At 37.9% G+C, this 14,711-nt stretch overlaps 1 protein-coding gene across 2 annotated transcripts in view; it reads left to right on the plus strand.

Annotated features, from left to right (window-relative positions):
• The window catches only part of slco4a1 (solute carrier organic anion transporter family, member 4A1), a 28,964-nt gene extending 16,545 nt beyond the window's left edge, over positions 1–12,419 (plus strand). For both annotated transcript variants that reach the window (XM_005744639.1, XM_005744638.1), the window contains exons 4-12: positions 129–250; positions 398–509; positions 2,029–2,183; positions 4,527–4,797; positions 6,567–6,717; positions 8,073–8,248; positions 8,614–8,678; positions 8,783–8,931; positions 9,707–12,419. In XM_005744639.1, the coding sequence (XP_005744696.1) occupies positions 129–250; positions 398–509; positions 2,029–2,183; positions 4,527–4,797; positions 6,567–6,717; positions 8,073–8,248; positions 8,614–8,678; positions 8,783–8,931; positions 9,707–9,877 (1,372 nt within the window). In that variant the 3' untranslated portion in view covers positions 9,878–12,419. The remainder of the gene's footprint in view (positions 1–128; positions 251–397; positions 510–2,028; positions 2,184–4,526; positions 4,798–6,566; positions 6,718–8,072; positions 8,249–8,613; positions 8,679–8,782; positions 8,932–9,706) is intronic.
• Positions 12,420–14,711: the final 2,292 nt, after the last annotated feature.

The raw sequence follows: 14,711 nt of genomic DNA on the forward strand, positions 1-14,711 counted from the left end.
TTTAGTTTAGTCAGGTACTATTCTTACTGTCTTGGAGCAACTGTGAGCACATAATTTATTGGGTATCAATACAATATTCTGATTCTAATTCTATAAATGTGTTTAATCATATGTGCGTGATGTTCCAGGCCTGAGATGACGCCAGAGAACCCTCACTGGGTTGGGGCTTGGTGGATTGGCTTTTTAGCAGGAGGAGCAGCCGCTCTGCTGGTGGCATTTCCCATCCTGGGCTACCCACGGCAACTACCAGGTGCCAGCAAAGGCCATGGCCAGTCTTCTTTATAACAGAGAGGGCATTAAAAAAACACTGACTAATACATTAGGTGGTACTCTGGTATGTAAAATACCATATATTTTCGAAACAGCCTCACTCTTACTTTTCTGTGTCTTCCTGCAGGCTCTCAGGAGTATGTGACCATGCGTGTGTCTGAGGCCCACCAGCTTAAGGATGGAAGCCACACCACTGCCTCAGACCCTCAGTTTGGCAAATCAGTTAAAGACATGCCAAGGTAGAGAGCTTCAAGAAATAAATGCTTTCACGACCTCGTCTAGTTTCTATTTTAAATTGCATTTTATTACTTTGTACAGTTTGCTTCATTGTTTTGTTTTTTATCTTTTATGTTGAGCACATTGAGTTTATGTGTAATGAAAAATGCTGTATGAATAATTTCCATTGCCATTTTTCATGCTGATGAATCTGCTGCATGCATATTACTGGATCTCACTGCTGCATTTGATGCATTTAACCACAAGATCTCACTTGCCTCATCATCCGGAGTAATGTATTGGTATTTTTAGTACTACCCTGAGCTGTACGTTTCCATCACCATTGGTAACTATTCTTCTAACACTGCTTCACTGACCTGTGACATGCTTTACCTCTGGGTCCACTTCTGTATTACAGCTTCCCACTTTTACACTGATGATGCCCAAATATACTAACCACTTAAATAAATAACTGTTCACTATTACAAACCTCTACCAAGGCTAAAACCTCTGTCCTCACAGTGCTGTGATTAAGAAGCAGGATCCCGAAGGATATCTGTATCTTGATTAGTTTGTTTCACTTAGGAATGTACTGGTCAGCACTAAGATTAATAATTTCTAAGAGACCCCTGGTACAGAAAACAGAATATTGCAAATGCATCCATAACCTCTAGCTTAATCATCCTGATAAACAAACAAATCCCATTTGGGAATGGTGGTTCTAAATGGCTAAAAACTAATAACTAGACTGTTAAAAGGATTAATGTAAAATCTGTTTTGTTTCTGCAAAGAGCCTCCACTTTTTTCCAATGCAAACTATTGTTTGCATCTCCTTGTTTCTTTACATGAAAAGTGGCTAGTTGGCTTAACAAAAGAACCATGCGTTAGATAAATCAGAAACATATTGTTTTCTTTAGAGAATACAGATTAATTAGTTTTAGTTTTTAGTTTGTTACATGTAGCAATTATTACTTTTAATGAAGCCTGCAGTGCTTTCAACCTAAGCCCCATGTTGCTGTTCTGGGAGAAAGACATCTCAAACCACATGTGGGCTCTCTTACTATTGGTACTGGTTTTACTGCTTTTTCTCATTGGCATTATGTAGCTCAGGTTTATCAGTGTGGCTTATGCAAGGATTAGTTCACCATGCAAATTCACCTCTAAAATGTCACAGAAAACCTTAATGTTAATAAGTTTACTGTCATCCTAAAGCAACGACAGGCAGCTATGAATGCAGAACAGCACAAATGAGTGACAGTATTGCTCCTTTCCATTTCACAACCATATATACTATGAGCTTACTGTGATCGCATCTATTACTCTGTCTCTGTGGAGATTACAGAGAGTTACATGATACGTTATGTAACTTGATTATATGTCTTTGGATTTACAGCAGTATGTATCTGCTCTATATTAAGAACATCTTGCGATTAGAGCAGGGTGCATTAATGAAAAAGGAAGCTCAGGTTTGTTCAGTCACAGTGGCTTCACACATCGATGCCCCCTCACTCTCACCCTCTCTCTCTTACTGTGTATTTCCAGATCTGTGCTGCTTCTCCTAAAAAATCCCACCTTCCTGTTCCTGTGCTTGGCTGGGGCTACTGAGGCCACCCTCATTGCTGGCATGTCCACTTTTGGTCCAAAGTTCTTGGAATCACAGTTCAGTCTCAGTGCATCAGAGGCTGCCACATGGTTTGGTGAGTGAAAAGTAAAGAGGCCCATCACATGGGCAACTTTCGCTATGCATTTAACTCATTTTATTACTTTATTTATTGAACCTTAGAAAATCTTCACAACAGCTTGTGAAATAACACTGATCTAAAAGAGAGGATCTATTTTTTTGTGAAAATTTGAAATTTTAGGTGCTTTTGTTCAATCATAGACCGTTCCCTTAGTGCCTCCTATGCTGGTGATTTCTTACTAGCAGTTTATGTATAAACTGCAAGTAAGAGAGGATACTAGATAATCATAGTCTAGAAGGTCAACAAATGCAGCACAAACCTCTACATGAATACAAAATGAATACAAAAAAATCCAAAATATCATATAGGTCAGATAGTAGTTTATGCTAGTAACAATGTTAAAGAGAAACAAGGAACAATACTGTTTTACTGAATGTAATATGCTAGGCTAAAGAGCAATTTGACAATAAAGGGAAAACTACTGTCACCTGCTGTAGAATGATAGAATGATATCATGGAGGGATCGTTTGGTTTTGGCGATCAAATCCAATCTTACCTTTGGGAAATGTTAGCTAACATTAGCACCTCTGCTGAAACTATAACTGCAAGTTTCTCACAAAGTAAAATACTGAATTTAGTAAACAAGGTCAGCTATTAATTCTAGATTTAATCTCATAATTTAATAAGCCATTTGTAATTACTTTGAGTATCTTTCTTGGCAAACTCATATCTGAATATAAAAGCTGCATATTTTTCATTCTACTTTTAAATTACTGCAGAATGTGATTCAGAATATTAATCACGTAATATAAAATGGTATGATACTCACGGTGTATGATTCACAGGTCAAAATGTAGAACACTTACTGTCTATAGTACAGGGCAGTTAGCCAACTAGTTATTAATTACCTGTCAGCATTGGTAGCTTTCCAACATTCAAGTCAACTGTATTGTCAGGGTTTAAAGTAGGTCAGAATGATCCAGAAGGGCGTTCCAGCATCCAAACAGCCTAACAAATGTCACCAAACACATCAATAGTTTTTGTGTAGTTTGTCACATAATGTGTCTTGAAGATAACTGTATAGTTGTTGTATCTCCCAGGTAGAAAAAAAACAATTCTGAAAGGTCGTACAAACCAAATTGATGTATATGATTTTGTGTTATTCAAAGGTGCATGAAAATACCAGACAAACTAATTACTGCCAAAGTTTACAGTGATGCACTGTGGTGGACTGGTTGCATCTAGGGCACAGGTGTCGAACTCCAGGCCTCGAGGGCCAGTGTCCTGCAGGTTTTAGATGTGTCCTTGATCCAACACAGCTGATTTAAATGGCTAAATTACTTCCTCAACATGTGTTGAAGTTCTCCAGAAGCCTGGTAATGAACTAATCATGTGATTCAGGTGTGTTGACCCAGGGTGAGATCTAAAACCTGCAGGACACCGGCCCTCGAGGCCTGGAGTTCGACACCCCTGATCTAGGGTGTTGTCCCTGGCTGACATCAAGGTTAGAAGACATCAATTGATGATGCTGATTTGATTCACTTACCATTTCTCCCTTTTTGTAATATCTGGAAATCGGCCACAAAGCTAGTGAAAGATCTCTTTAGATCTAGTTGAATTCAGTTGACTAAATCCACGTAGACCCCTGACTATGGAAATTGCAGCACAGGTCAGCTGATCACAGTCTGCACACCCTTTTGTCAGTGCCACCGTTTCACTATTTTGCTGCTATCCTCAGTCACAAATCCACCCTGATACTCATCTTCACCTACTCCACGCTGCTTGCTCTTTCCTTTTCACTTCTCTTTTCCACTGTTTGTTGCTTTGGTTGGTTGACCCCAGACATTTAAATGAATCTGTTTACTGCTGCTTACTGCTATTCATTGATCATCATCAGCATTACTGCAGTTTTGCACATCACCTGCTCTGCACATTGTTCCTGAAAACTGGTACTCGCACACTTCTTCTTCACTTTTCTGGCAACCTGTCACTCTCCAGTATTGCGTTAAACAATCTGATAAAAAAGTCCACTGCTTTCTCTCCTTCATATCTGCATACCTCCACAGGCTGCCTTTCCACTCATCCTCTTCATAGCTGCCCTCACTACCTCTTTACTAATCCCGGGCTGTCAATGCTTATCATCAATCAGTTTTCCTCCACAACGAGCAGCACAACATGATCACATTTCTCCCTGATACCCCCAAAAAACTACAGATGACATAAATATTACATGGTTCATGGTTTGGGATCATTTTATGCCTCTTTAAGTCTGGAGGTCTTGCTCCTCTGTTGGACAGATGGGACTCTTTCATATATCAACACCATTGATCCGTTATGCTTTTATTCTTTTTCTCTCAGGATATATGGTGGTACCAGCAGGAGGTGGGGGCACCTTCTTGGGTGGCTACATTGTAAAGAAGTTGAACCTGCGGTGTCGAGGTATCATCCGCTTCTGCATGATGTGTGCCATGGTCAGTCTGCTCGCCATCTTCATCTTTGTCATCCACTGCCCCAATGTGCCCATGGCTGGTGTCACAGTGCCTTACCAGTCTGGTCTGAAGACTAAACAGCAACTGGACCTGTACAAAAATGTGTATGACAGCCCAAGTAAACTGTACCTCAGAAACAGGTAAGCTGTGTATAGAACTCGTTATTTTAGTTATGATTTCTTTAAGTTAAATTGGTTCTGACTGTTGTTAGTTTTATTCTACAAGAGGTTAATGTACCTGTCTGTCAGATCTGACCAGGTAAGTTTTACATTCAGCTCACAGTCTCTGTGCTAGGTAATGTTTTCTCTGAAGTTCCTCCCTCATGGTTCCTCTTTACTGCTGTCATGTGAACACAAGCCAGCAAATACCAAATTAATTATATCTGGCCAGAAATTACTTTGGACTTTAAGTCACACTTGAAGTATTGGTGCACTGTGGTAAATTGTGTTCACTGTCATGTTATAGCTTCAAATGAGCAGAAAAGTTTTATATCAGTGTAAATGTAAACAGGGACTTTGTTTGTGTTGAGCTGCAGTGCAGTGGAATAAGCCAGCTACCCTTTAGATTTAAGAAGGAAACAAAAATTGCTACCTTAAAATAAAAGGCTGTTATATAGTATTACTGCTTTTAATAAATATTAAATTATTAAATATTAACAAAAGCATTTAATATAATATTAAATGTTACGATAAATCCATAAAACTTCCCCCTCCCACCCCTAACCAGTCATGGCAGATGGTTCCCCCTCCTTGAGCCTGTTTCTGCTGGAGGTTTCTTCCTGTTAAAAGGGAGATTTTCCCTTCCTGCTTAATGGAGTGCTTGCTCCTAGGGCGTCGTCTGATGGGGTTTCCTCTCTTTTTTTGCAGGGATTCACCTTCCTTGAGGCAACTGTTGCTATGATTTGCAACTATATAAATAAAATTGAATTGAAATTGAATTAAATATAAATCCAATCATATTTCATTTGGATATCTTTTACCACAATGTTTCTCAGTGCCACACCATCCAGCCATATCAGAGATTATTTTAGATGTTCTTGCACTTGCTGCCTACTCACCCAGTGAATATAAGTATTGCTTTAGTTCCAGGAAAGTAAGATACCTTTGCAAAGCATTGGGATATTGTCCACAGACATTCTGATAGGCCTTTTAAAAAAAATCCAAGTCCAACCATTATAATCACTGATCTGAATGAGAAGGATGTCAGGCAGATACATTAGAATGATTATCTTCTTTGTCCCTTGATTGCCAAGACTTAGGAGAACAGTTTAATCAAAAGTAAAATTACATTTTCTGATTGCAAAGTGTTCTTAGGTTCAGGTTAACTCCAATGATGACTCTGAACTTATAGGGTTAATTAGATTGGGGATTTGTGCTTTACCACTTAGGATGTATTGTACTCTGCAGATGGACACAAGGCCAAGACTAATGTACCCTGGGCATGTGTGCGGCTTCAGTACATGCAGAAACACTAGTTGTAGTTAACAGTTTCTTTTTACTTAATCTCCACACACCGATTTATCAATGGGCACATTGCTCCTGTAAGCGAGCTTTCTTCTCACTGGCCTTGACAGAATGTTTGATCAGCAGATTGGAAGTCTTCTGTGCTTGCAGACAGAGCTGTTTATATGACATTTATCCTCTTACATAGAACAAAAAGTAGAACAACAATCTGAAACCAAGAGTTTAGAAAACGTTTAGACTTTGTGGCTTTCTCTTTTGGCTCGGTGTAAGGAAACACTTTGCAATTTAACTTGCTTTGTTTATTGTGAGCATCAATCACTGGAACAGTAATCAGTGGTTCATTCTAATACTGAGCTCTAGTGATGTATCCTCATCAGTTCTATCACGCTCTCCCCTCATTTGTTTCCTCTCATTTCTGTCCTTCTTTCTCTCCCTCCTAACTGCAGCTCTTCCTTAGATGTGGGCTGTAATGCAGGCTGTAGTTGTGTCAGAGAGCTCTACAACCCAGTGTGTGGGGCAGACGGTGTGATGTATTACTCCCCTTGCCATGCTGGCTGCACCTCCATTAACCACACCCAACTCTCAACGGGCAAACAGGTATCGCTCACACTTTGCTCACAGGGGAAATTACACCATATTTTTTAGACAGATTGGGAAATAGCAGAAAGCCTGAGCTTTTACAGGGGATGGCTTTGTGATACACATGTGTCTGATAAGCTAAAATCTTTTCTTTTGCAGAAATGATGCAATCTGACTGTTTTGAAATATTGAGTTATTTTACAATTATTTCAAACTCAGGAGCAGAAAAATGCACAATCCTCTGTGGCTCACTTTCATTGATACATTTTAGAATAAAAGCTGAATTTTGCAGCAGAGCCACTTACTGCAGTGCAAAAAGTGCATTTTATTGACAGAGATGCAAAAAAAATATTGCAAATATGAAATTATGTACAATGTTTAGGATTATATCATATCTTCGAAGAGACTTAAAAGAGAATAACTGCATACTGATTACATGGATAGATACAAGATTTTATATACTTCATAATATATTTATAAATGATTATTCTGATTTTTATGATAAAAATTCTCTGCTGTTTAGTCAAATCCACTGGTGTCCCAGAGATGTGCACAAGATGCTCTTTAGTGTTCCTGTGATGCAACAGTTAAAAGGGTTCCAACTTGTTATATTTTTACTCAAACCACAATCTTTCTCTGAACTAGTCAAAGTAACTTTGGTGCCTAAGCCTAACCAATATCCACCTGCCTACAAAAATAACCTTAACATTATACTTTACCTAACCTTGGTTTGTGTGCTATCAGCAGTCAGATAGGTGTTTGAATGATAGAGTAAATATAAGGTTTTATTTACCTAAAGTAATACATCAGAAGATATCCCAAAAAGAAAGAGAAGACAGGCCGGGTGTTGATAGAAGCAAAGATTGTCCAGTTCCTACCAGGGACCTGCAAGACAACATAGAGGGGACACACAAAGGGAAACAATGTCACAATGTGCTCTTTAAGAGTCAGTTCCAACCTTAAAATAACAATACAGATAAAGTTAACAAAAACTACAAAATCACACCTGAGCAATGCATGTGACCAGTTTCTCCATACAGGGTGTGTCTTAAAGCCATCATCACCTACAAAGGCTTATGTATGAAGTATTAAATACATAGTAGTAAGCATGTTCATGGACTGTGTCCATTCTCATTATTACACACATATATTAATTTATGGACATCTATATGGTTTGATTTCTTGCATGTGTAATTTGGTTGGGTTGTTATCAACATTTGGGGAGAATTTCATGTCAATATTATGTTTAGAAATTAACTTAGAAAACTGGCAACGTGTTCAATAACTATATAGCCCACTGTATGTAGAGACTGAAGTGTGTTTCAGCAGTTATACATTATACATTTATATCTGGCTTATGTTTTCGCCTCTAGGTGTACTCTGGATGTAGCTGTGTGGTGGGTAATGTGTCATGGGATGAGGAAGGCTTCGCTCTGGCAGGGAAGTGTGGCAGCTCTTGCCATCACATGCCAGCCTTCCTCTCCTTGCTTTTCATCATTATCAGCTTCACCTTCCTTTGTAGCATCCCAGCACTCACTGCCACACTCAGGTAGGTGGCCACACTTAAACCTCTGAATGTACTAATTATGTATCACACTCTGTTTCATTTATTAATGTCATTCATTTGAGCTCTAAGCTTCAAAGTATTTCTTAAACTGTCTATCTTTAACAAAATTCTAGTATAATTTGAATTGGTGAATAAAATAAACAATACATTTTTAATAATACATTTAAGCACCTTGAGACACTCTATAAATAAAATTGATAATTAATAAATTATTGTATTATTTGTTTAGTTCAGTGTGCTACTGTTATTATTCTCTCTAAGCAACTCTAACCACATAATTTCCTTAGCGATTAATAAAGTATTCTGTTTCTGATTCTAATATGTCTGGCTAACCCTGCCCTCCATAGGTGTGTACCTGACAGTCAGAGATCCTTTGGACTTGGTATCCAGTGGATTGTAGTGCGCACACTTGGTAGGCCAAGTGCATTCTTTATTTAGATTAACTTTTACACAGATGCCCATGCAAAATCAAAATGCTTTATGTTCTGCCATTTTGTCTCTTTTTTCTTCTCGCAGGTGGTATTCCAGGACCCATAGCCTTTGGCTCAGTGATTGACCTATCCTGCTTAATGTGGCAGGATAAGTGTGGCGAGCAGGGATCCTGCTACCTTTATCACAATTCAGCCATGAGCCAGTACACACTAGTAGCTGGAATCCTCTATAAGGTATTAATGATTCATAGGCTAACAGGTTGTTTGACGGATTTTTTTCACTCCCAAATGTCTTTTAACCGTTTATGTTTTTATAGTGGTTTTTTTTTAAATGAAATATAAAACCACATAGGGTTACTAAATATTTTCCAAGATAACCAAGTAGCTAAGTTTAAAACAAACATACTTTGCATGCAATACTATTCATAACAGTTTCTATTTTTCAATCAATCAAAATCACTAACAGGATATTAATAGGTATTGGCCTTGACAAGTTCAAATACATTGTAAGCAACACTTACTGCGTGATTTAATAAGTGAATCTATGTATATGTATTCCACCCAATTCCTGTTTTTTAAAGTCTTTAAATATGTATGCTGCAGAATCATCCTCTTAAATAAAGAAAAAGAACAGTTTAAAGAAATCATTAAAAGGCCAAATTTTCCTTGACATTCATAGCCATGAGTGTATATAAACCTCTGACTATACCAACATTAGCATTTCAGTGTTCTCAGTTTTGTTTTTGTTTGTTTTTTAGTTTAATTAATATTCTTAATTTTTTGCTTTGTCCACTCATTTTATTGGCACAGAGGAGGCATAGCAGACAATTCTTTAGTGATTAGTGTAATATTTGGTTAAACGTCTTCAATTAAAATGATATCACTTTACTATGCTATAGCTAATTTTTTGACATTCCAGTGACCGACTGTATGTCAGTAACTTTGAATTAGTTGTGCAAATTTGTCATATTTTGATCTCTTTCACATCTTTATTCCTCCTCTGTTTCAGGTTTTGGGGACCATCTTTTTCCTGGTAGCCAGTATCCTGTACCAGCCTCCCCCAGAGTCACCACAAAGCAGCTGCGAGAACACCGACCATAGCATGGAACACTTGAGCGACCTTCCTGTCAAAGATCTCCCTGAGGACGGCGTTATTGTCAACCTGCATGCCAGGCTATGATGGCAGGGATCATCTTGTGTATGTGTATGTAACAAACACCCCCAGAATGCCTTCATGCACACACAAAAAACACCATGACTTACAATGGCACGTGATGACGTCTAACATGCTGCTATCTTGACAGAAAACCCTGCTATGAACGCGTGGGTGTGAGTGTTTCGTAGCAGGGCCAAGCCACACAGGTTTTTATGTAGTTTTTTATGTACTAAAATTCTACAGATCTCTATAATCAGTTCAATTGACTCCATACAATGTGAGGTTCATGACATTTGTGTTTCATAATTCAATAATCCTCAAGAACCAATGAAACACCTCAGACCTTTGTGGTATACAAAGCGTTTACAGTATGAACAAAAAAAAAGCATTTATACCGGTCGGTTATTTTCCACATTACTGGAACAAAATTACATATTTTGTTTTTTTTTCCTACAGACAAAGCAATGGCATGTTATACTCTACGAGATCCCACAGCCAGTATTAATAAAACCAAATTAACTTCATATTGCTTGAGTCATTTAAAGCCAAAAGTCGTAAAAGGCTCATACCTACACTCACTTTTTAGACATTCAAAAGGGAAATATTGCCTTATTTTTCTCATCAATCTTCACTCAGTATCCCACATTAACAAATGCACAACACATTTTTGATGTTTTGAAATGTAAGACTATTTAGAACCTTAATTCTTTACTTCAATGAACTTCTTAAAGATTAAATACAGCCTCCAGTCTTCTTAGGTAAATCTCTTCTGGTTTTGGATACTTGGATTTGGACAGTTATTGGCAAATCACTTTAAGATATGTCACAGCAGATAGAAAGATCTGTGCAATGCTATCACCACAGTTATCCACAGGTCTTGTCCTGAAGGGATTCCAGCCATGTCAGTAACTAACCTTAGCTTCATGACTTTACTGAAATTACTCTATGCTTGATTTTTTTCCCTTCACTCCACTACACAATAAACAGTAGAGTAATAAAATGCTGCCTCAGTGGGCGTGTCCTCAGAGATGCTTGATCATCCTCCATCCTCACTTACAGTGATTATAGTCACCTTGCTGTCCAAGGTACTTTCTGTTTACTTTCTCAGTTTGAGTTTTGGTTGTTTTAAACTTGTTTCTATTCACGGGGGATTAAGGCTGCTGTGGTCACATTCACGTTCAGAGTGCTAAAAATAGTTTTATGCCCTTGTCACCAGAGAGTTACATACACTGACGCAGAGCTCTTTTTCTCTCTTTCTAAAATCTATCAGGCAAAATCAGTTTACTGCAGGCAGACTGGAGGCAGTTTATTTACTCTTAGCTACAACTTAAGAGCAAATAAAGGAAACAAGATAATCACAGTTTGAAGGGCCATAGCAACAACCCAAATGCCCTTTTTAAGTGATATATTCTAATTACTGGTGGTAAATTCTAAAACAACATTAGGTCTGTGTAGGTTACTGAGGGTAACCTGATGATTAATGCCACTTAAATGTTCAGATTTATTTCAAAACACAATAAAATGTCTAAGAAGCTGAAGGTGCAGTATACTATCAGGATATTATATATATTAATATAACCACACCAGTATAGCAGCACAAATGTATTTTCCATTAGAAAAGCACATGCATATCTATATAGTTACTTGGACGTGCATAAAGAAGACTTGCACCACTTATGGTCTTATAATAAAGATTAGTTTGAAATAAAACAAGAAAGACAAAACTATGATGTATTTCAGATGAAATAGAGAGTTCTGTATAGAGATTATTGCTCTGTTTGCCAATTAATTAATATTTTCTTTAATGCTTCTTGCCCATGGAAATTGCTTGGCTGCCCATTTAAAACAAATGAAAATGTGTGTTAACGGCAGCATTTAAAATCTGTAACCTATTCAGATCTGATGAACTTTGCCACAAGAATTTGTGCCATGACCAACAGACCTTTTTCACAAAAACCTGTTGACTTGTCTAGGCACAAAAAGCACAATTGATCATCCCTGTAAAACATGAAAGCTAGAAACCTAAAGCAAAAGCACTTATTAGTTATTAAAATCCTTTGTTTTTACCAGCACATGGGGTCGCTGTAGCTCAGGAGGTAGAGCAGGTCATCTACTGACTGGAGGGTTGGTGGTTCACTCCCCGGCTGCCCCAGTCTGCATGTCGAATATCCTTGGGCAAGTTGCTAAATCCTAAATTGTATGAATGTGGAGCTGAATGTTAGCTAGAAAGCACTTAAAAACGTAGCATGTTGTATAAAGCTCGTTGAGTCCTCTGGAAGAGCAGAAAAGCGCAATATAAGAATCAGTCCATTTACCATTCAATTTGCAATACACCTCTACAACTAGAAGGTGGCGTTAGTGGATTAGAAATAGTGATGTTTCAGTCGCGAAAGAAACGGCTCTTAGACCCGGATCATTTGATCCTTATCACTAGCCATACGTTTTTTTTTTCTTTCTCTCACCCTCTCTCTCGCACTTTTTTCCCACTTCACTCCGCACGGGAGCCTTGTGCTTTGTCCTGGGAAGAGGGGGGAGGGGCGGTAGTTACACTCGCACAGGAACAGAGTAGGAGGGAGAGAGAGAGAAAGAGACAACAACGTCACATTAGAAAGGTGTAGTAATCATCCACAACTATTTTCAGTTGCAGATGATAAAGGATTCAGAAAGTTTATTCATGCAGGCCCATATGACAGAGAATGTGCATCTTCTTTTTTTTCATATTTTAATTTGTATTTAATTGTGTTGTGGTTTGCAGTGTTTTGTGTTGTTTCACTTTAAATTTGTTTAAAAGGAAAAAGCTGAAAATTTAAATAGTTAAAAGTTGAAATGTGGATAGTTGTTTTTTGTATTATATGATTTATTTGTTACATTTTATGTGGAGTGAATAAATAAAAGCAAAATCTCCAGTGTTAAATTAACACTAGAGAGTGTCTATATGGGTCCACACCTCTGAGTGTTAAATACAACACTGAAAAGTGTTAAATTAACACTTTTGACAGTGTTATATGTTTAAAAGTAACCTAGTCAGTTTTGAAGATTAACAATGGCTAACACTGAGCAGTGCTGGTTTGCTAACACTGGAATATTTCTAACATTTTGAGTTATTTTCCAGTCTTAGAAAATCAGCACTGCTCAGTGTTAGCCATTGTTAATCTTCAAAACTGACTAGGTTACTTTTAATAATAATAATAATAATGGATTGGATTTATATAGCGCTTTTCAAGGCACCCAAAGCGCTTTACAATGCCACTATTCATTCACTCTTGCATTCATACACTGGTGGAGGCAAGCTACAGTTGTAGCCACAGCTGCCCTGGGGCAGACTGACAGAAGCGAGGTTGCCATTTCGTGCCATCAGCCCCTCTGGCCAGCACCAGTAGGCAAGTAGGGTAAAGTGTCTTGCCCAAGGACACAACGACCAGGACAGAGAGCCCAGGGATCGAACCGGCGACCTTCCGGTTACAGATACGCTTCCCAACCCCCTGAGCCACGGTCGCCCGATTTTAAACATATAACACTGTCAAAAATGTTAATTTAACACTCAACAGTGTTGTATTTAACACTCAGAGGTGTGGACCCATATAGACACTCTCTAGTGTTAATTTAACACTGGAGATTTTGCTGTGTATATTTACGGTGGCACCTAGAGACAAAGCATGTACAAACTCCAAAACACGTAAAAACTCCAAAACACGTACAAAACACAACAGAAGTGCTCCAGGATGCTAGGCGCGGTTCGGAGCCGAAAAGAGCTGGAAATCCCATCACTACTTAGAAACTCTGTCAAAATGTTCTAAAACATCAATGTGGACCAGGGCAAACACAAGGTAAAGTTAGCATGGTGCAAGTCTACTACAACTATGCACAATCATGTGAAAGAAGATTGGGGTTGGCAGTTGTCAACGAATCGTCAAAAGGAGACCAGTAAATATGAAGTTCTATTTTTGATGTAAATGCCCATCCCTGCTAATAAATAAAAGTTAAAGTTAAATTGAAGTTAAATTAATGTTTAAAGCATAAAAGTCATAAAAGTCATTATTGTGATCATATCAAGATCCAGGCAGAAAAGAACCCTTTTCCCCACAGAGTTCTAGTCTTATTTTTGCAACCACACGAGTCACCCCCTGGTGGTAATTAAAAATAATGCAGCTACATCCACATTGGATGTACTTTTTTGACCAGTAAACTACATTAATCGTTAATATATAGTTTGTGGATCAAACTATGCTTACAATACTGACTTCTAATACCATATAGACATTTAGAAATCAAAGCATCTAAACTCAAAGCCAAATGTTCCATTACAAAAGTTCTGCAGATTTACCTGATTGAAGTGACTTTGGCACCATAATTTTTTAAGTTATTTAATTTAAAAAAGAATGTTTAATTCTTAAATAAACACTGAAATAAATATACACAATGCTATTTTTTTTAATTCTTTAAATTACTTATTAAGTAAAAACAAGTCAGCTAAACAATAGCAGCTGGTTATAAGCTAACCTTATGCTCGCTAATGTTAGGCTCAAATGTCTTAAAAATCACACTTTCCATCTGATCAGCAGTTTGATTACAATTTCCTGCAATCTACTGACATCTAGTGGTGATATTTTGCACACTGTACCTTTATGTAGATGTAGAAACTCACTGATTGAGGAACTAGAACCACCCTTGCTCTGTGGAGACTCTTTACTCCCACATTTGGCTGCTTTAGATGCTGGTGTGACAGAGCCTTTTACAGAGTAAGTTGAACACTGGGATGTTGAGGGTGATGCTCAATTAGCACAACATGCAATATTTTTAAAAATGTCCCTGATTTGAATCTAATGATCACAATACTGTCTGTAAATGTGCCAAAGCA

This window comes from Pundamilia nyererei, unplaced genomic scaffold (genome assembly GCF_000239375.1).
Source record: "Pundamilia nyererei isolate P.nyererei 1_Seehausen unplaced genomic scaffold, PunNye1.0 scaffold00147, whole genome shotgun sequence".
NCBI lineage: Eukaryota > Metazoa > Chordata > Actinopteri > Cichliformes > Cichlidae > Pundamilia > Pundamilia nyererei.